This window comes from Muntiacus reevesi, chromosome 3 (genome assembly GCF_963930625.1).
Source record: "Muntiacus reevesi chromosome 3, mMunRee1.1, whole genome shotgun sequence".
Lineage (NCBI taxonomy): Eukaryota > Metazoa > Chordata > Mammalia > Artiodactyla > Cervidae > Muntiacus > Muntiacus reevesi.
Genome location: NC_089251.1, coordinates 209,801,723 through 209,825,243, shown reverse-complemented (window position 1 = coordinate 209,825,243; position 23,521 = coordinate 209,801,723). Strand labels below are relative to the sequence as shown.

General features: G+C 43.0%; 1 protein-coding gene across 6 annotated transcripts in view; it reads right to left on the bottom strand.

Moving 5' to 3' along the window:
- MGAT5 (alpha-1,6-mannosylglycoprotein 6-beta-N-acetylglucosaminyltransferase) overlaps positions 1-23,521 on the bottom strand; it is a 394,309-nt gene that overhangs the window by 20,932 nt on the left and 349,856 nt on the right. For all 6 annotated transcript variants that reach the window (XM_065927827.1, XM_065927826.1, XM_065927828.1 and 3 more), the window contains 3 exons: positions 18,746-18,892; positions 9,031-9,147; positions 1,332-1,406 (listed from right to left, as the gene is read on the bottom strand). In XM_065927827.1, the coding sequence (XP_065783899.1) occupies positions 1,332-1,406; positions 9,031-9,147; positions 18,746-18,892 (339 nt within the window). The remainder of the gene's footprint in view (positions 1-1,331; positions 1,407-9,030; positions 9,148-18,745; positions 18,893-23,521) is intronic.

Genomic DNA, 23,521 nt, shown 5'->3' with positions numbered 1-23,521 from the left:
AAAGGGCTGCCCCCGTCAGGATAATGATACTGTCATTTTTGAGTTAAGTGTCATATAAAGAGTGAATGAGATAGTGATTCAAATGCTCAGCTATCCTGGTAAAGGCTGATGAATACTACTGTAGAATACACTGTCACATAATAATATAACAATGTATATTAAATAAGCAACAGCAATAGTGTGTCTTTATTGAGCATATGTGTCGGCCTTGTTCCAAGCACTTCATATGTACTAGCTCATTTTCACATTAGCCGCTTGAGGTTCTAGTATCATCCTCATTTTGCAGCGGAGGAAACTAACACATCCAAGTCATACAGCCAGAAGGCCTCAGCAGAGGGGCTGGAATGCCAGGGGAGGGCTGCACTGTAGACCCTCTTTCCATTAACAAATGTTCAGAACATCAGGCCCGGGCCCCTGAAGCCTCTGTCTCTGGCTGGCCCCGTCCAGCGGCTGCGCTCAGGGCTGTCCATGGCTCACCACAGTCTCTGGCCTCAAATCTTTCCTTGTAAACCTGCCTTGGCCTACAGTCCACGCCTGCTTTCACTCTGAACACGCCATTTCTACTTTCAGCCTTCAGAATCTTCCCTGCCTACGTGTCAAGATCTGATTGCACTAAGATGCTCTGCTTTGAAGCAGAGTGCCTCATCTCTCGCATCTGGTCAAGGAGCTCATATTCCCCTACCCATGGGGGCTCTCGACCTGCCTATTTCTAGCTTTGTGCTATTTCTGAAGCCTAAGGGATTAAGATGTTTTAAAATGATGGCAACGACACTTTTGGCCTTTACTTCTCTGAGCACAAGACACAGTGTCCCAACTCTGTTGGCGGTGGTGGGACCCGAGGAGCCCTCCCCAGCTCTGGAAGTAAAGTTTTGCTTTTATCTGTTTTATATACTTGGATCTCAAGTAAAGTTTCATTTGAAAAGGAATCCTATTTTTAAAAACGTTTGAAAACCACTAAAGAGTCCTACCTATTTGGAATCACTGACATATACTGAGCCATCTCTCTGTCCCCCTCCCCACCCATCTTTGTGCGGTTCCTGGACAAGGGTCAGATCTGTTGGTGAAGGTTTTCATCTTGACCATCCAGTCCCTCCCTTCAGTATCCATCTGACGTTCCACCCACAAGGAACATTTTTACTCCAATGACAGCCAGACTTCTCTGACCATGGCAGTTCATATGTTAGAATTTCAAGAAGCCCTCATCTAGCTTGCGGAATCCTCCAAATCAGGAACATCTCCCAGAGCATGGTGAGCTTTCACTTGTTCACGAGTTGCCTGGGGTACCAGAAGGGAGGGAATGGCGAGGACAGATGGACTTAGGGGAGTCTTACCTGTTTTTCGATGAAAGCATTGATTCTCTGTAGCATCCCCTCGCATGTGAATTCATATGGCATGTATGGCTCAATCTGCAGAAACAGAACAGATCATGAAAGAGGAGGACATGAGACAAGTAATCTGTTCCCAGTTCTCCACTGATTCACCCACACTCAGGTGCCAATGCCTGCAGGTAGTCAGGTGAGGGGCTAAGAATATGAACTTGGAAATTAGCAGACCTGTCTTCACAACCTCCCTGTTCCTTATCAGCTGTGGGCCCCAGAACAAATTAACTACCATCTTGGAGCCTCAGATCCGTCAAGTGTGAAATGATGATAAGAAAAACCCATTCTTTGGGAACTGTGATGAATATTACATCGAGGGAAAAAGTAAAGTGCTTAGTTCAGGGTCTAACACATGGAGGGCATCCAACCAAAGGTACAGAGTGTCAGTTGTTGGAAGGTAAGATCTATGGGGCCGGATCCATGGCTGCGGATCAGCTGTATCCTGGTCCTGAGCATCAGGGCTCAGCTGGAACCAGCAAACGCCTGGTGAATGTTTCTCCTCCCCTGAGAAAGGCATGTGGTGAGTTATTTCACAACAGTGAGAAAACTTCCTTTTGTATTAGTAGGTGAATATGTACCCAAAGAACTCATGGAGCAAAAAACAGTGACGACGCATCACAGAGATTTCAGCAAGAGGGTCCCAGGAGGCTAGAAGGTCAAAGCCAACTTCTGCTAATGTTGGGTTTTTAAGACCAGCTATGATTCCAGCAAGCCAAGACTGAGGGAGGGCCAAGATATGGAAGATGTTCTAGGGGGAGGCAAGTAGTGGGAAATTAGACTTGAAAGAAGGAGTGTGGGAGGCCAGAACTAGGATCATGGAAGCTAATGAGCTAGGTTAGGAAGCAGCTCACTGGATTTCCACAAAGGACTTGAGATTTCTACCCCAAGGAGCCTGGACTTTATCTGAGGGTGCAAGTAATGCAGAAGGTGCCTCACTAGGGTGGGGGAGGCAATCAACACTGTGATACTGACGGAAGGGGAAGAAAAGTGGGTTGGAATTCTGCACTGCCTACGCCAATATTCTGAGGTCCATGTCTTCAGGGGCAGCCGTCTGGCATTATTAACCTGAAATGGACATTACACTTGGGAGAAAATCACCAGTAATCCAATTTTTTTACAGCTTCAGAGAACCCAACAGCAGTTGGCACATTCATCACTTCCCTCTTAAGTCTGCACTTGCCTATCTCAAATCTACAGGGTGGAGGCCTGGACAAAACATCTGTGAGGTGAAGCCTGATGAAAATGGGAAACTGACAGAGAAGATACTCATCTGGGGGAAGCCAAGCAGTTGGGCTCGAGGCATATTCTCCCGTTTCCTGTGTTGATTCATACATTACTTTTGAAATCTTCATCATCTATCATTGTCACTTTCATAACGTGTCTTTGAATACACAATTAGATGACATATCACACAGCCATTGCTCCGTCATCCACCCAGAGAGCACCAAAAGAGGCAGAGCCATAAGTACCGTAATACCAGGGCAGGACTATTTTGCAAGAACTGAGGTCCTTTTGTCCCTAGATAGTTCATCTCAGACGAGCACAAAATTCTATAACTGACTTACATCTTCCAAGCCTGCATCTTTTCATCTCAAGCTTTTGCACTTGCTGTGCCCTCTCTAGTCCTTTACACCCAATGTATACTTCTTATTTTCTTTTAAAGAATATTTATTTAACCAACCTGTTAGTGATTCCAGAAGCTTTCTCTAATTGGCTAGAAATATGTCTCCCCCCATGTTTGTTGGAAAATATATGGAGGAGTAAGAACAACAAAAAACATACAATAGAGGACTTGGCATGTCGGTTTCATTTATAAAGGGATAAGTAGGATTTCTACAGTGAGATAAACAAACATCAGTGACCATGCGTCATGCCACCAACAGATCCAGTTATGCGTTAGGAAGCATACTAAACACTCAAAGGTCATTCCTACAACATATTCCAAAGGGCATCCATTAGAAATGAAAGTGAATTAATTCAAAGAGCTCATGCAATAAACACAGAAAAACGGCTCTTCCTAGGTCACCCTACCAACCAAATCCAGGTTAACCAAAGGGATGCTGACTCATTGCTTGCTCTGTGGCCAGTTCACTGTTCTAAAAGATAAGGAACCAATTTTCCTATAAAGGAAAAGCCAAAAAGAAAAGAAACTATATTCTTAGGCCATCGCTGCCAGCAAGTTCCATGCGCCATCTTGCTGTGGATGGGGACAGGGCCCTCTGTGTGGGAAAGCTCTGCAGCTTAAGGAATATCGAGCACTGGCTAGTCTCTGATGTTAGATCTGTTGCACACATTTTGTGTGTGTGTGTGTCAGTGAGAGAGCGAGCTTTCTGCATAAGAGTCCTTCAGGGAAAGTCAAGGCCTCTTTGGGGGATGGAATGAAAGGGAATGTGAAACCGCACCAGTCACTGAGAATCCCAAATAGGGCCAGTTATGGAGAAGCAGGGGGGAGTGTTTGATCATCCCGCCTGGTGGAAGGACTGTTAATCATGGCCACAGGAAGGATGCCTGCAGACTGCACCACGCAGTCCCTCCTGGCCTTGGAAACTGTCCCTATCCCCTACATTGTCCTTCATTTTCTCCTCTTTACCTTCTTCCTTCCTGTGCGATGTCCTCTCTCCTCTAGCATCACTCAGCGTTCTGAGTCAGAGTGTGGATTTCTACGGGAACTGCAATCTGAGATCAGCTAACCCCTGCATGGCCCCACCTGACCGGTGGCTTGGCACCAGTCAATGAGAGATGGTCTTAGAAGGCAGGAGACCACGGGTTGAGTCTTATCTCCTCTATCTACTAAGTCGAGAATTTTAAGTTAGACACTTCATGTAATTTCTCTTGATGATTTCAAATGTAAGGCAGGTCATGCCATTCCACTTTTCAAAACTACCCATCATACTTAGAATAAAATCCATAATCCCTATGGTGACCTCTTTAAAGGCTCTATACATTCTGGCTCCTATGGAATCTTCTATGGTCTCCATTATTTCCAATAGGAAGTTAGTTGTCTTTTATACTGTTATTCCCCTGAATGTAATAAATTTTTCTCTGGCTGCTTTTAAGATTATTTTCCTTATCTTTCATTTTTGGCAGTTCAGCTACAATGTTCCTGTGTTTTTCTCCATATTTATCCTGCTTGGCCTTCACTGAGCTTCCAGGATCTGTAGGTTGATGTCATTCATCAATTTTAGAAAATTCTTAGCCATCATCTTTTCACAAATATTTCTTCTGATCATTCTCTCCTCCAAGATTCTCATCACACATGTTAGGTTGTTTGATGTTGTTCCATAGATCTTATATGCTCCCTCTTTTTATCTTGTTTCTCTAATTTCAATAATTTCTACTGACAAGCTGTTAAGTTCACTGATTATTTTCCTCTGCTGTGTACAATCTGCTGATAAATCCAGTAAAAGAGTTCATTTCTGATACTGTCTGTACCTTCGGTTCTAGTATTTTTTCATTTGGCTTAAAATTCCTTTTTCCATTTCTGCTGAAATCCCCCATCTGTTCACATATGCTATCCACTTTTTCCATCAAACATTTTAATATATTTGTCTCAGCATTTAAAATTTGCTGTCTGATAATTCCAACATCTGGGTCATCTCTGGGTCCGGTTTTATTGACAGAGTCCTCTCTTAATGATGTGTCATGTTTTCTTGCTTTTTTGAGTGTCATGTAACCTAAAATCTTGTAATTAAATACGAGAAATCTTGGTACCAAATTTCTGACACATTTATAACAAGCTTAAGGGTTATAATGACAATTGTTTTTGTATTACTCTCATCCCTTATTTTATCTCTCTTTCTCTCAACTTTTCCTTTACTTCATTTCATGCTGTTTTTCTTTTTAAATTTCATCTTAATAAACCAGCCAAAATACTAGTTTCTATCCAGGTCCTACTACTTACTAGTTGTGTGATTTTAGGTAAATTACTTAATTTCTTTAAACCTTAATGTTCTTATCTGTAGAAGGATTAAATGAGATAAGGCTCATAAAGATGCATAGAGAGATTCTACATGTGTAGAAAGAGCTTCTCCCTAAATATCATCTATTTTAATTAACACCCTCCCCCCCACCAGTTAAGTGGCCTTAGTTTAAAATTATTTAAACAAATCTGTATTGTTCAAACCACCAAGGGAAAGGGTTTTAAAACATGGAACAGTAGATGTTCCATGGAGTGAACAAAGCCTCGCTTAGGAGTGGACAGAACTCGGCACCCACTCACTGCTTTGTGTGTCAGGCATTCCCACAAGATTTCTGTCTGACAAAACAGATCTACTAGCTACAAGGTTTTGAACTTTATGATCCAAGATTTTCTGTCTGTACATTAACTTTTGAACTACTCCTTTTCGAGGCCATGTACACTTAACTAAGTGTTATGGGTTGAACTGTACCCCAAAAAAGATATGTTGAAGTCCTAACCCTGTGAATGGGACTCTATCTGGAGATGCAAATAGATACAATCAAGTGAGATGAGGTCATACTGATTTAGGGTGTCCTCTAATCCAGTAAGGGCGTCCCTGGTGACTCAGAGGGTAAAGCATCTGCCTGCAATGTGGGAGACCTGGGTTTGGTCCCTGGGTTGGGAAAATTCCCTGGAGAAGGAAATGGCAACCCACTCTGGTACTCTTGCCTGGAAAATCGCATGGATGGAGAAGCCTGGTAGGCTATAGTCCATGGGGTCGCAAAGAGTCGGATACGACTAAGTGACTTCACTTTCTTTTCTTTCTTTCTAATCCAATATGACTGATGTCTCTGTAAGAAGTGGAGAAGACAGAGAGACATACATATGGAGACCATTTCATGACAAGAGAGACAGGGATTAAAGTGTTGCAGCTACAAGCCAAGAACAGCAGAAGGTGGATGAGACAAGGAAGGACCCTCCAAGAGGCGCTTCAGAGGGCGTGTGGCCCTGCCGACATTTCACTTTAGACTTGGAGCCTCCAGAGCTGTGAGGGAATAAATTTGTGTTGTTTAAACCACCAAGCTGTGGTTCTTTGTTATGGCAGCTCTTGAAGCTAACACCCTAGAAGACTCTGAGACTGAAGAAAGAAGAGCTTCTTTATGAGGAGGACCCTCTGGTGGGGAAGATTCAGGTGTGCGGCAGACACTTGAGGCAGCTAGCCTCACTAGGCACTCCATCTCTCGGCTTGGCCACCAGAGGTCTGGGGAACTTCTGCCCTACACCGATGAGGCAGAGATGTCATTGTACACGTCACTGATGGGAAGCTCTGAGCAGTCACCCCAGAGCTCAATAAGTATACTCCCTCTAAAGGGACATGGGCAACACTGGAATGCTCCTGTTCCCTGGAGATGTTCTCAGGAAGCTGAAACTGGCTCTTGTGGGGTGTACATTTTATTTCTCAAAGGGGTCAGATGGTCCTTTACATGGGCCAGCTGGTGACTTCTCCCAGCATACATGCCTTTCTAGACTCTTCCCCGTGACTCTCACTGTTCCTCCAAGATAAGATACTCTTATCTTCTTGAACCCACTTCTCAGTTTAGGTTTGCAGATCCCTACTTATCCTCTGAGACTTAACTCAATGCTGCACTCTCCTGATGTCCTTATAAGAGGCAGAGAAGACACAGAAAAACCTACAGTTATCAGAGGGGAAAGGAGCCGGGAGGGATAAATTAGGAGTTCGAGGTGACAAACTACTATATATAAAACAGATAAACAACAAGCTCCTATACTGTATAGCACAGGCACGATATTCAATATCCTGTAATAAAGTAAAATGGAAAAGAATATGAAAAAGAGTATACACACATATCTGAATCATTTTTCTGTACACAGAAAACTAACAAGATATTGTAAAATCAACTACACTTCAATTAAAAAAAAGAAGCAGAGAAGACAGACACTTCTCAATCTCTGGCATGTTGGTCTTGGCATCAAACATCCTCTGCCTTAGTGTGGTGATTTGCAAATATCTATCCTCACTCCCTCCATGCTTCCCATGCATCTGTGAGGTACATCATTATGCTGGGTCCTGAGAACACAGCAGTGAGACAGATACAGTTCCTGCCCATGTTGCTTACAATCTAGTGAAAATCAAGACTATCCCTAACAAAAATAAGAGTATTATAGCATTACAATGGCCGTGACATAGAAACAAACCTAAATGTCCATCGATGGAAGAGTGGATAAAGAAGACGTGGTATATATGTTACTTACACACACACACACTAGAATATTACTTAGCCACAAAAACGAAATAATGCCATTTGCAGCTACATGAATGGACCAACAGCCAACAGACTATCATACTAAGTGAAGCACGTCAGATAAAGGCATATCATTGTACGATATCACTGATTTGTGGAATCTAAGATACAACACAAATGAACTTGTCTACAAAACAGAAACAGACTCACAGACATAGAGGACAGACTTTTGGTTGCCAGGGGAAAGGGGGCAGGGGAAGGTTGGATTGGGAGCTGAGGTGAGCTGATGCCAACCATTACATATAGGATGGATAAACAACCAGGTCCTACTGTATAGCACAGGCAACTATATCCAATATCTTGTGACAAACCATAATGGAAAACAAATATGATAAAGAATTTATATATAGATAACTTAATCACTTTGCTGTATACTTGAAACACAACATTGTAAATCAATTATACTTCAATAAAAAAGAATATTATTGCATATGTAATACTAACATTGACTTCATGTGTGCGTGTGCGCTAAGTCACTTCAGTCCTGTCCAACTCTTTGCCACCCTATGGACTGTAGCTTGCAGGCTCCTCTGTCCATGGGATTCTTCAAGGCAAGAATACTGGAGTGGGTTGTCATGCACTTCTCCAGGGGATCTTCCTGACCCAGGGATCAAACCCGTGTCACTCATATCTCCTGCATTGGCAGGTGAGTTCTTTACATTAGCGCCACCTGGGATTGACTTCATACTACTGGCTAAATGTTTATTATGACGCTGACATTACCTTTAAGCACTTTATATTCATTGTCTCACTGAATCTTCTCAAGCACCTGTAAAGCAGATGAAACTATCCTTCATAAAGGATGAGGTAACTGAGGCTCAGAGATTAAGTAACTGCCTGAGGGGGTGCTGCTGGATCCTAGGTGGAACCAGTCTCCTCTATGTTTATGAAGTAAGCATCCCCTACAGTGGTTCAGAAAGTGCTCTGCATACAGTAGGGATTTAATACATGATGCTGAACTGATCAGGAAAAGTCCAGAGAAGTTAGTTTCTTATATAAAATTCTGTAAGATGCATAGGTAGAAAAGTCAAATAAATAGATGCTATAGAAAAACATTTCCCAGTAATTCCTTAATTATTCCTTATCCTTCTCACTTCTTTTTTTTTTTGCAGGGGAGCAGGACTATCTTTTATGATCTTTAGGAGAGCTACATAATTAGGTCAAAGACTCAAGTAACAATTCAAGCTCCTACTACCCAGGAGTCATGTCAAAAGATCTGCAGAATCCGCACTCATCTGGACACCAGCTCCATTTCCACGTCATGGAACACCCACCAAATCCGCAGGCCAGCCCTTCAACTGGGCTGTTTTCTAATGCCAGAGTTAAGCTGACATGGAAATGTTCTAACTACTCAAACGAAGCACCTGGGATGCTTTCCACACCATCCCGTTCACATTACCAATGGAGAAGATGGAATAAGAGAAACAACCTTCTGACTTAAAATCGCTTTCACGGCATCCTCGACCTCCTCCTGATTGCCAAGGTCAACGGTCCAAACGTGTGGCCGGCCGATGAAAACTTCAGCGTAAGGATGCTGTGACGTCAGCTGGAAAAGGAAAAACAGAACCTCAGTCTCACAAACACTGACTTTTTTTAGCCTTCTGTGCCAGGTGAAGTGTGATGCTTTTTATTATTCAGACTTGGACTTGTGTGGGTAACAAGTCATTTTCTGTTCTTCCTCCTGATGACGGAAACCTCCTAAGCACCCCATGAGCATGCGTGCAAGCTAACTCACTTCATTCGTGTCCAACTCTTTGCGACCCGATGGACTGTAGCACGCCAGGCTCCTCTGTCCATGGGATTCTCCAGGCAAGAATACTGGAGTAGATTGCCATGCCCTCCTCCAGGGGATCTTCCTGACTTAGGGATCGAACCTGCGCCTCTTACCTCTCCTGCACTGGCAGATGGGTTCTTTACCACTGCGCCACCTGGGAAGCCAAGTCAACCCCATAAACAGATAATAATAAACGGGGGAGGGCTCCGTAGCTTCTCTGTTTTTGACCCAGCAGGACATCCACTGGGCCCTCCTAGGTCAGGACTGGATATGTATACCCTCTGGATTCGCATGCACAGCACTGACGGGTTCAGGTAAGGAAACCAAGGACGTACAGTGTGCCCGGCTGGTATCACCCCTAGAGCCTGTGGGTGCCCATCAAGTTCACGTGGGACATTTAAAAAGACACATGGGGACTTCCCTGATGGTCTGGTGGCTAAGACTTCAGGCTCCCAATGCAGGGAACCTGGGGTTCAGTCTCTGGTCAGGGAACTAGATCCCACATGCCACAACTGAGTCTGCATGTCACAATTAAAAGACTGTGACATGTAAGATGTAACATAACACAATGAAGATCAACAATCCCGCATACAGCATCAACAATGCTGTAACTGAGACCTGTCTCAGGCAAAGAAAAGTTTTTTTTAATTAAAAAATAAATATATTAAAAAAAAAAAAGACACATAGCCAGGCTGTCTTAGACTCTCTGGGCCTGGATCCTGGGCACTGTAGAGGGGATCCTAGGCATCTGGGGGTCCCTGGAGAGTGAGATGTGGGCCATGGCCCTGCCTGAGACCCACAGGGCAGGTCCAGTGATGCTCCACACCCTGAATATCATTTGGAAGAAAGAGTTACAGTGTCATAACCAGGTGATATGGAGGCTGTTACAAGTGGCTGCTCAATCCCTCAAATCACACCCAGAAATAATGAACATTATTTCCTCAATTATAGCCCAGTCCTGAAAATCACCTAGATGGAACTAGTATCTATTATAAAACACTGGTTAGGACAGATAAACATGATAAAATTACAATAAAGTCATTATAGGTTTTAAAGTCATAAAGAGACATGTAATGGCACATATGAAAGGCGACAAAAAGAGAAACAAGAAAACCAGGAAAAACAGAATTTTTGGAATAATCATTAGCAGAACATCGGAAACTTAACAGTCATAAAGACAATGTGTGATCAGAAAAGCCAGGAAAGGCAGCTTTTGTTCTAAAGGAGGTTTTATTTTAAAAACAAAGGGCGACCAAAGAGACCCAGAGGATTATTGGTAACTCCCAGTTCTCGAAAAATCCAGTTTTTAAGAAAACTAAATTTACCCCTCAGACTCATTCCCACCTTTATTCTTGCATCCCTATAACGGTGTGATATAAAGACAGCATTCTAGACTCCGTGAGCACATGTTCAGTTCTTGGGTCAGCGGGTGCTCTCCTAGTCCTTGGCTGAGGACCAAGGATGCCAGATGCCTTGAGATGGGATAACAGTCCTGCATGGGGCAGAGCTGTCCACTCCCCACAGGCCTTCACATGCCTCCCCAGCTCTCATGTGGGTTCACAGAATCCACTCTTTGGCACAATTTGAACACACATTGAGTTTTCCAGGAACATAACTGCCTATGTAAATCAAAGAGCCTTTGTGCTCTGTTTTATTCAAATTTCACCAACGAGTCATTATTGTTTCAGAAAAATCATGGCAGTAAAGTCAATGCCACCCAGAAGCGCTGGGTCTCCAGGACAGTGTACACTAACTAGTCCATATTTGCTAATTGTGTATATCTGTGTATCTATGCGTAGGCACCTTTCCATTTAGCTTCTCTTTCCTGACTGCAATGATAAGCAAAGAGGGCTGACCAGCTTCAACTCGACATCTTATTCCTCTTAAATACAAACATATTCACTGTAAGGAGGCAGGAGACACCATGGCTGCCTTCCAGGGTGCCTTTTCGTGGGTATGGGATAGCATTTCTGGACTGTGTATACACAAAATATCTTCTACCTTTCTGCACAGCATTTTCCTTTTATTTCTCTTTCATATTAGAGTTAGAGAATCAGCCTTTTAAAAAATTATATATGTTAGCAGGGCATACTGTTTATGAATTCATTTCAGGACAGAAAAGTAGATGTAATAATATATGTAAAAGAAGGGGCTGGTTCTCTTTTCTCCTTCAGACCCCAGCATACTCAGAGAACTGGAGGACTCAATGGGCAGCTCTCCATCTTGCTTTTGATCACTGCTCTTTGTGCTTTACCACATGAATGGTGTGCAGGCAATAGTTGGTGGTGGGGAAGCGGGGAGAAGATAAATTACTGAGCCTTCGCTGGCCCCCACTCATGTGCTTCTAGACGCAGGAATCCTAGGTTTTATTTTTGCCTCTGCCAGCGTCACACCTCTTGCTAGCCTGCAGTTCCCCATCCGTAGGACACGTACCCTCTTCTTTTTGCTCATCTGTGTCCTCAGTGAAAGGAAAGTGACTGCAGCTTCTTAGAGCTGGGGGAATATCCTTTTCTTTTTTTCAGCACACATTGTAGTTTGAGCACGTATCACCGAAGCCCCTCGTTGGGCCAGGCACTGTGCTCATCACCCATGCAGACATTATTATCAGGTTTCCCGTGTAACAGTGAGGATTCTCAGGTTTAGAGGGGTTTACAATTCATCAGAACTACATAGCCAAAAAGCAACAGAGCAGATTCAAATCCAGATCCTTCAACAACTTTTTACCTTTTGACAAAAAACGAAGATGACAATTTTAAAAGATGCTCTTGAGTTCTTAAAACAAAGACCAAAAGAAGCTCAATGTAAACACCAGTCTTTTCATCATTTTTTAAAAAACTTGCTAACCTAAAAAAAGAAAAATTGCAGGACTGAATGTATGTCTGTATAAGACCTTCCCTGAAGCTGGGCAAAATGTCACACCATTTTCATTTTGTGACCTGTAGAACCAACTAATTAATTCTTCCAATTGAATCAGGGCAAATGAAAGTTGCCGTCAATGTCACTATTTAGCAGTCTGTCTCCCCTCTGCCTCTTAAGGTCCCTGCTTATTTACAAGGTTGCTCTAAGCACTTAGAAGACACAAAATGCTGAGCCATTATTATCATGTTCATTTACATTTATGGAGGGTTACTTAATTTTATGAGTAAGGCTTTCTGTGATGCCTTATTCCCCATCTGAATGTTACACTCCTCCTTGTTAATTTATTGAGAAGCATCTGGTTTGAGACACTTCATTGTATATCCATTAGTATGTTTACTGAAGTATATAGTTTGTAAAAGTCATGAAAATCTTATTAACTATGAGACATTATTTCAGAGTGGCCATTAAATCTCCAGGAAGAACATGAGCTCTCTTTGTGGAAGAGGAAACCCTGGAGCCAGGGTATTTCCAGTGGCTTACAGAACGTCAGAATAATGATCAAGAACCTGCTAATATGTTTCCCAATATAAAGATTAAAATACAATTCATATTAAAGTATAACTTGAACCAACCACACTATACTTAAGGCACATGGAACTTCTCTTCCTGAGTATGCAGAGTATGGTTTTAAAAAGGGGTCCAATGAAGGGGATATCAGTTCAATCCCTGGTTGGGGAACTAAGATCCCACATGTCTCAGGGTGATGGCACCCATAAGGTCTAGAGCCCGTGTTCCAAAACAAGAGAAGCCTGCACACAGCAAGTAGAGAGAAGCCCCTGTGGAGCAACAAAGAGCCCACATGCCGCCAAAAAATAAAAATGGGTCCAATGCAAAAATAAAAACAAAGCTTTTTTCCCCCAAATACAAAGAAAAATTTATACTTCTCTTCAAATGAAGGCAAAGAAGAGACATAGATAGAATTTATATGGATGCATTTATATGGATCAATTGCTGCTCAGCTCAAAAGATTAGCTAGAGCACAAAAAGATGGCTATGCAATTATATACGCTTCGGTTAGAATTTTTCAATTTGTTGAGGGGGAGAAAATGATACCTTCTAGGGATTCTTGACCCTTAGAAATCTGTACAAGTGTTGATAGCTCTTTCCCAATTAAAAGCATCTTTGGTATATGTGCTGCCGAAGTGGGCACTAAAAGCATCTTTGATCAGGGGGATTCTGTGAGCTGAAAGAGCAGAGCGCGGTGGCCCACGTGCTCATGAGGTCAGGTTCACTGGCTCCTCTCAAAGCTGAGTCACGTCGCTGGCTATCAGCCTGCTCTCTGCACCGTCTCCAGCAGAGAAGGAAATGGACATCAGATGGAACCTGCCCTCCTGCATAAAGCAAAGTGACCTGCTTGGGGTTTCCCTCCAACTCATCAACATTCATGTTTCTCAAACTTGAAACCCACCTCTTCTTTTCCCTTAAAGCACAGCTCCTCCACCATCCGCATCTCAGCTAACCCAGCCTACCCACCACCTGGCAACACTCCAAGTTAACTAGCCTTCTTTAATGTACTCAGTTATTTCCTTATGCATTCCCATTGATTAAGCATCATTCTTATCAAGCTTCCAAATCAGTTTGAGCTCCTGGGAACAGGAAATGTGTCTTGAAAAGTTCCCTTAATGTAGTAACTTAGTACCACAGACCCTGTGGGGATACAGTGAACATCTGTCAGCTGACCTCTGCTTCCCAGCCCTCCTGTGGGGGCCCATGGCTGATGGAGTCACCTGTGGGAGGTCACTCGCTGAGCAGCTATTGAAAGGCTCCGCCAGTGCCACTCTATCTGGAGTCTCATTCCAGCACCGGTGGGGCCATGTGAATGAACAGGAGGAACCAAATGCCTGGGTGACAGCTCCAACACCTACTCCCTTTTTATGCTGTGAAGGATGAAAACCCTCCATCATCTCAACAAAGAAGTAAATTACTAAAGGAATGCAACTGACAGGATGAACACACTCAGCAACTGCAGCCTGGCTGATCTGTCCTATGTATCATCACATTACATCACATCACACACTGGGAAAGGGTTACATTGTGTTTAAGAGGGGGGCCTACATTTTTTTTTCCCCAGGAAAAAGTAGTCAGTTGCAACACAGTGCTATCAAAATCTTCATGAATCAAAATTTAAATTATTATCTAATTCTAATGATCTAGAAGGTACCAATGTAAAATACTTTTGATAACTCATTTCCCAAAGGTTTATATATAGAAACTGCAGCAAGAAGAGATGGGTTTCTTTGCTTTTCACGCACTTAAAAAAAAAAAATTCAAGATGACGGAAAAATCACCATTAGAATACCACTGTAATAATGGTTGCAAGCAAGATCTACCGACACATGGTAAAAATAAATGGTCAAAAGTTGGAGGATCTACAACAGGTTGAAGGGTAGGGTGGGGAGAGAGATGGGAGGGAGGTCTGAGAGGGAAGGGACATGGGTGTACCTATGGCTGATTCTTGTTGACGTAAGACAGAAAACCGGAAAATTCTGTAAAGCAATTATCCTTCAATTAAAAAATCAAAAAAAAAAAAAAAGAGTTGGAGGATATTTGCATGGTTTCAAAGTACTTCCCCCCAAAATAGAAAAAATTAGTAACTTCACAGGGGAGAAAAGCTGGCAAACATGACCTTGACCAAGTGATCAAGGTTACATCATCAGTAACAAGACACTGACATCACTAGCCCCCTGATAAGATACACTGAGGTCACATCACTTCTGCAGGATTCTTGCCAAAAATGTCTAACCTTAAACTCATCAGGAGAAAACACCAGTCACATCTAAATTGAGGGACAGTGTTTCGAATCACTGACTGGTACTCAAAAATGTAAGGTCATAAATGACAGTAAAAGATTAAAGAACTGTCACAGCTTGAAGGAGACTAATGAGACACGACAAGTAAAGCCCATGTGGGATCCTGCACCAGAAAAGGGGTGTTCGTGGAAAAACTAGTGAAATCCAAATAAAGTCTGTAGCTTAGATAATGCTAGGGTACCAATGTTAATTTCTTGGTTTTGACAATTACACTGTAGTTTTATAACATGTTGCCATTAGTGGAAGCTGCCTGAAGCACATAACCAAACTCTGTACTATTTTTGCAACTTTTCCATAAGACTGAAATTATTTCAAAATAAATAAAAAGCAGGTTCCAACAATTCTGCCCATAGGTATATATACCACAAAGAACTGCAAGCAAGGATTCAGACAGATACCTGTATGCCCACATTCACAGCAGCATTATTTGTAACAGACAAGAAATGGAAATAACCCAAGTGTCCATAAACAGATGAATGGATACATAAAATGTGGTCCATTGATACAATGAAGTACTACTATTCAGCCTTAAAGAAGAACAAGATTCTGACACATGCTACAACATGAATGAACCTTGAAGACCCACTTAGTGACATAAGCCAGTCAGAAAAGGACAAATGCTGCAAGATTCCACTTATATTAGGTACCTAGGAGAGGTAAGAGACAGAAAGTAGGGTAGTGGTTACTATTTTGTTCAGGGCTGGGGGAATGGAGAATGGGGCATTATTATAATGTACAGAGTTTCTGTTTGGAACAATAAATGTTAAAAGATAGTAGTGAGTGGTGATGATTACATGATATTGCAAATGTGCTGAATTCCAGTGAACTCAAAAAAGGTTAAAATCATAATTTTTATTGTGTATAATTTATCACAAAAAGTGGAAAAAAAACTGAAAATCACAAATAATTACCCAATTTAGGCAGACATAGAACTTCACAGGTTTCCTACACTCAAATGAAAACAGAGGAATGACTTGATAACCCACACTTTTTCCCCAGAGCTCCAAAGTTTCAAAATCAGTCATAGGCTAAAGCACAGATGCCTAAATTGAGATATTCTCACTGCTGGAGAGTATCTTTTCGAAGTTTTCCAAAGAATAAGTTCTCAAAGAATAAGACTGAAGGTTCCTGATCTGTGCCCTGGTGCCTCCCACAGCATGTGAAGTCCAAACACTGTTGAGCATTAAATATTCCTGAGGAATGACCTCCCCCTCGCCCTTCCAAAATGAAGAATTCAAATTCATAATATTAGCAGAAGGAAAAAGAAGGTAAACACGCACATGCGCACACACACACAGACACACACACATACACACACACACACTCTCACTGACACAGCCCATTAACCTTTGTCAGAGGTTATCTGGTCACAAGTCCATCTTTTTTCCGGATAATCTGTGGTCCTGCTGATCTTTCCCCATCTCCTTTGGCCCTTTCACCAATGATGGGGAGGGTCAAAGAAAAGAACTCTCAAAATAATCAACTCTATTAACTGGTCAGCTCTCTGACTGGTAAAAAGGAATCATGGAAAACATGCTTTATTCACTGGGGGCGTTTCAGGAGAATTGTCCTATAAAGGTTTGAAAGTAGCAGAGTTGAAAGCAGTATGCTTTAAAAACATGTCTGGGGGTCGGGGTGGGGAGGGTTGCACAGCAGAATCATCCTTTTGTCCTGAATGATAGGGGCACTGGGACAACTCAACACTTAGAGGCTTCCTCCTCGCAAGCAGCCCACAGAGCCACTTACTAACTAAATAAATACGAAATAATAAGAAATTGATCTTACTGTTCCTTGCACATGCTTGTTTTCTAAGCAGATATAGAAATACCCAGCTCGGTCACTCACATGCACTTTTGTTTATTGTCCCAAATAGAATCCAACTGCCTTCAACAGTGATTCATTCCCGGTTGTGGGTTTTCAAGAGAACCCCTGAAGGCAATTCAGATAAGGCTTCTGCAAACAGTTCAAACAACAGCATAACTGCTTCTCAGGGTGATGCTGGCTGACAGTCAGCTAAAATACCAGGCACACTATTTAGTCACTTTTGATACATCACTTCTCTTAAGGATGATGATTCTTTAAGGAAGGACCCCACAGCCCACTTTTTATTCCCCAAAGCTCATCACAGAGAGTAGGTCCTTTAAAAATACCCATTAATGATCCAAAAGGATACATGCACCCCAGTGTTCACTGTAGCAATGTTTACAATAGCCAAGACATGGAAGCAATCTAAATGCCCACTGACAGAGGAATGGATAAAGATGTGGCACACATGTACAATGGAATATGACTCAGCCGTTAAAAAGAATGAAATAATGCCATTTGCAGCAACATGGGTGGACCTAGAAAGTGTCACACTGAGTGAAGTAAGTCAGACAGAGAAGCAGAAATATTCTATGACATCCCTCATATGTGCAATCTAAGAAGAAATGCTACAAATGAATTCACAAAACAGAGAGAGAATCACAGGCTTATAGAATGAACTTATGGCTTCCGGGTGAAAGGAGGGAGGAGAGAGGTAGTTACGGAGTTTGGATAACCAACAAGGATCTACTGTATAGCACATGGAACTCTGCTCAATGTTATGTGGCAGCCTGGATGGGACAGGAGTTGGGGGGAGAACGGATACATGAGTCCCTTTGCTGTTTACCTGAAACTACCACATTATTAATTGGTTATATACCACAATACAAAATAAAAAGTTTAAAAAAAAAACCTGTTCACCAGTTGATTTTCTTTTTATTCCATAAACTAATCATTCAGAAAAATAGAGTGCAGCCAATTAGAAGGCTGGAGATATCCATTCAAATTACGATGGAGATGGGGTAGGGTGAAAAGACCCCATATTTTGTAGATGGACAGAAATTAGACTGGATCTTGGCTCTGAAACTACCTAGTGAGGGGATGTAATCAAACCCTCCATGTCTGAGACCCTATACACCCTCCTCTTTCTACCCAACTGTATGAAGTTCCCTACATACAAATGAGTTCCATTCTGAGAGCACGTTTGAAATTCTAGTTTGTTTGTAAGTTCAACAATTGTGTCTTACTAACACAATTGGCTATACAGTAGTACTGTGATAGGTTTATAATACTTTTCACACAAATAATATGTAAAAACGAATACAAAAAGTAAAGAAAACACTTTAAATCTTATAGTACAGTATCTTAGAAAGTATAAGAGCTGGCACAGAGGGGCTGACATCAAGTGAACAGGCAAGTACCAGCTACATCACTGCTGCTTTTATGCTTGCCTCTGGACATCCTGGGCTTGAAATAAAGATATTATCCTTACTGTACTCTACAGAATACTGCAAAGTGCACAAAAGCACAGCCACTTGGAGAGGATGCAAGCACACGGCACTGCATCCCAGGCACGTGACTGATTGATTGCATCCCAGGCACGTGATTGGTTGATTGCATCCCAGGCACGTGAACTCAAGTGACTGATTCGTGAACATACGCTCGCATCTTTGAAAGTTCAAAACTTGAAGGTGCGTATGTAGGGGAGTTACTGTACGTGAAATGAAGTTGGCAATACCTACCGTCCAAGGCTCTGAGGTTCAAATGGGCTCCTAGCACTCAACAAAGAGGTACCATTCATAGGCGTGAAAGCAGAATTGAGTTTTATTGATGCTTACCTCTCTCAGAGTTGGCTTGCCAATAAAAAAGTCTGTGTTTTTGCTGCTTTTGGGTGGGTTGAACTTGGGATTCAGAAAAGCACATCCATTTGCGATGGCCTCCAGTGGAGCTGGGCCCTCGTACGGGAACCCAAGTCCAACAAACAGCTGTAAGAGAGAAGAACATCACACGTCAACACATCGAGCGGGACTGGCGGCCCTGGCTCACAGGGCTCTCCTCTGGGCTCCACGCCTGTGCGGACGCCGCTGAGATTGGGAAGTTCCAAGGCCCTGGGGAGCTGGGGTGATGAGAAGCTGGCTTACAAGAGGACCTGAAAAACAGGACCAGGGACCTTTAAAGGCCCAGGAAGGTGCTCAGGCCATGAGGAATTTCACTCCTTTGTAAAAAAAAAAAAAAAAAGGTAAAGGAGTAAGAGTCGGGGTGGGTAGTTGAGGGGGTAGGGAGGCAGGGGTATTCAAAGAAAAACAACAACAAAACTCAAGACTCAACAATAATCTTTCTGTAATGCAACAGGAGACACGACTGGAAAAACACTTGCTTAACTAAACAGAAGGTTTCTTCATTGAACCTAAGGAACAACAGGCCCTTTCAGGGATGCCGGGCGCAGGGACAGAAAGGTCGCTCGGCAGTGTGATTTCAGTTCCCGTGGAGCTGCTTGGAAATGATGGCAGGTCAGCAAACACGGGTTTTCATAATGGGGTTCTCACTGGGGGACATCAACATCTAGGTTTTTATTTTCTTCTCGATGTGGGGAGAGGGTGTGGAGCTGTGACTGGGCCAGGCTTTCCCTCTCCAGCAAGTAAACCCTGAGCTGTCCCCACAGCAGACGACAGATGGCAGCAAAAACACATCTCAGAGTCCTTGTGGAGACCGCGGCGGCCCAGAGCCCCGGTGACAAAAGGGACTTGCTGCAGTTCAGTGGCACTGATTCCTGGGACCAGAAATGAAGCATCATCGCACAGAAAAGCCTCCCTGTGTACCCGCCTCCCAGGGTGTTTCACAGCGCTGGGGGCTGTGCGTCCTGATGGGCAGGCTCTGAGTCTGGGCTTGGTGACATGTGAGATCTCCCTAGCCACATGACGGAGCTGCTCCTGAAATCTCTCCAGTTTCTGAGGCACGGCCAGTGGCAAAGGATGACTGGGCCCCAGAGCGTCCTTTCCTTCTGCCATCACATTGGGGTAGACCCCAAAACTGAAGGAAGCTGCTGGCTTGGACATGGCTGGATGCTTGATTCTCTTTTCCTGGGTCCTCTCCCCAGCCATCCTATCTCTGCAGCTTTAATTGAATGATGATTTGGAATGGTTCTGTCAAGACAGCCCTGAGTACAAGCTGCTGGGTTCCCCAGGCAACACTGGAAGATGAAGCATGTATGTGCTGGGCACCCAATTCCAGGGCTTAACCCAGTGTGGTCCATGTTGGCCATACTGAAGAGGCAGGAAGGCCCTGCAGGGAATTTTCTGGGACAAGAAACTAAAATCTCAGGTTTTTCCTATAACTGTATGTTCTTTTGCACAAAGCAGCATACTGAAGTGCTTTGTTGTTTTGGAAGAATAACCTTTCATAACTTGTAGACCTTGAGATGATTCTCAGAGACATCTGCAGGGGAAGGAACTGTGGAGGAAAAGCTTTGAGAAGCCAGCTGAGCTCCCTCCGCTGGTGGGGGTCATTTCTCCTGGAGCAGAAAAGCCAGAGACACAGAGGGGTGGGAAACACGGCGGCCGGATCCTGGAAGCTCTCTGGTATGAGGGGCATCTCCCCCACCATTTGGAGGCCCTGATTTTGCATCTTATTATGTAGCTAACTTTATTTTCTTGGGCTCCCAAATCACTGTGGATGGTGACTGCAGCCCCGAAATTAAAAGACGCTTGCTCCTTGGAAGAAAAGCTATAACAAACTTAGACAGCATATTAAAAAGCACAGAAATCACTTTGCCGACAAAGGTCCATCTAGTCAAAGCTATGGTTTTCCAGGAGTCATGTATGGATGTGAGAGTTGGACCAAAAAGACAGCTGAGCACCGAAGAACTGATGCTTTTGAACCGTGATGCTGGAGAAGATTCTTGAGACAAACCAGTCAATCCTAAAGGAAATCAACCCTGAATATTCATTAGAAGAACTGATGCTGAAGCTGAATCTCCAATACTTTGGCCACCTGATGCAAAGAGCCGACTCAATGGAAAAAACTCTGATGTTGGGAAAGATTGAGGACAGGAGGAGAAGGGGACGACAGAGGATGAAATGGTTGGATAGCATCACTGACTCAATGGCTATTTGTTTGAGCAAACTCTGGGAGATAGTGAAGGACAGGGAACCTGGCATGCTGCAGTCCATGGGGTCACAAACAGTCAGACATGACTGAGCGACTGTAGAACAACATGCAGCTAACAGGAGTAAGATTGTCAGAAAGAACTTATGTGTACAGGGTATGACCTGTGTATGCAGCTTAGGGCTGGGAGATAACTGACAACAGTAGAAGAAATGAAGGAACTGTTGGGAAGATCTAGTTCCAAGACATCCCAGCTTCATTAAACATGAAGAATCCAGGGGACACTATCCTTGAGGCTTTTGATCTCTGTGATCTGTCACCCCTGGCGGATTTAGGGGACGAGGTGCCGGCTCTCCAGGGAAAAAAGGACCTCTATCAGGCTGTGGCTGGACTCAGGAAAGCAGAGGGCTTCCAGATCCTGAAAGATGCAGACAGGGGTCTCCATTGGTTTAACCAGAGACCATAGTATTTCCTAACCTCTGAAAATCAGGGCCTGCCATGAAGCGCTGACACCATCATCAACACTAAACTGCAAAGAATAACTTTGGAGGAAATGCAGGAACCACAATGCTTGTCTATTTAAATAGAAAATCCTGGAAAAAGAAATTTAATTAGCTCCTTCAGACCTACCAATCTGAACCCATTAATTAAAAGGATTTGAGGCTGTTGCTTAATGGACTCGAATGTGACCTAGGTTTAATTATATCTGAATAACAATTTGCACCATCTCTTCTGCCCTGCTGGCAACTGAGTATCTCAGTACACATAAAATAAACACTTTGGGCTAACTCTCCAAAGCCTCACCAGTTCATAATGAATTTTAAGCAAACACCACACAACTTCTTGGCAATGAGTCTTCGTCACACTAATTAGGATTGCAGGAAATGCACCACTTGCAAACACCAAAACAACAGTTCTTTGTCCCTTCTGTCAACAAACAACTTTTCTTCTTGCTTCCTGTGTACTCATTACCTGTGACATTCTAATGTAGCAGATGTATTAAGGTCAAAGAGCATACTTGAGGTTTGAATGACAATAGGATAGGCAGAGAGAGTCTGTCACCACCAAGGGCATTCTGTGAACTTGTGAGGGCTTATGGTCTTGCCACACACTGGCACTTAACCACACTAAATTGCTTTTCCCCCAACTCCCCACTCCCCATCATTCTGCCCACTTAGATTTCCTTAGCACAGGAGAGACACTGCAAGAATGCATTCAAGTGCAAAGGCTCAACTCAGGAGGAAGCAGCATGTTTTATTGATACTTCATCTTGTCTTCAGAAGCCTAGACTGTAATGAGGATATTCCAGATGACAGAACATCTCCATGGCTGCAGCTTGACTCCATCAATGAGTGTTTCTAAATAGAACTCTAAATTACATGCTCTAAAATTTAACTTTTGAACTAATACTAAGGAAGAGAGAAGAGATGAAGCTCCAGGACAGGGACATCCCTAGGTATCGACAGAGTTCAGTTAAACTACTCAGATTTTCACTCTGTGTGAAAGGAGGAACGAAATTGTTTTAAACCCCTAAGTGGAGTAGTTGCCAAAGAATCCCTTAAGTGTAGATAAAGGTAGTTCTTAGACATCAGTGCATGTATGTGGAATCTAGAAAAAATGGTACAGATGAACTTAATAGAAAGGGGTGGGAGGTGGGAAGAACTGGGATATTGGGATTCACATTACACTATTAATACTATGTATAAAATAGATAACTGATGAGAACTTACTCTATAGTACAGGGAACTCTACTTACTCTGTGGTGACCTAAACAGGAAGGAAATTCAAAAAACAGGAATATATGTATATGCATGACTGATTTACTATGATGTACAACAGAAGCTAATACATCATGATGCAACTACACTCCAATTAAAAAATTTTGTTTTTCTAAAGGTAGTTGTTAGGCAGATTCCATGGCTGTGGTCAGTTTCCAGGCTCTCTCTCTCTCAAGTGGAATATCCAGGATAACCCAAACCAGGAGATTGCATGCCCAGCAGACACTTTTCTGACTTGTTTTCATTAGCCAAGTTAGTGGAGTCAATCAGGATGGAGTCTGAGCAACCCGTCAACCTCAGTTTATCCAATAGGTAGATCATCACCACAAAGTGATCCGGACAACAAAGTGATTAAGAACACAAGCTCTGGAGTCAGGCTGACCAGGTTTCTAAGCCTGACTGTATCATCTCCTAGCTCTGTAACTGTGAGAAATTGTTATATCTTTCTCTCCATGGATTATCTGAGGTCCAATGACAATGCATTTTCTCTAGTTGCAGGTCTCAGTCAAGGTAACACACGCTCTCTGAACCTGTCTCTTCATGTGTAAAATGGTTGAAAGTGATAGCGCTTTATTTCATGGGGCTGCTGTGAGGATTCAAGGAGGTATTTCACAGAAAGGATGGATTCCAAGGTTTGGCTCTTGGACTAGTGTTTAGTGAACACTAAGTCCAAACCCAAGTTCCACTTGGTACCCCTATGGGCCACATGCTGTGGCTAAGTCTTACTTGTTT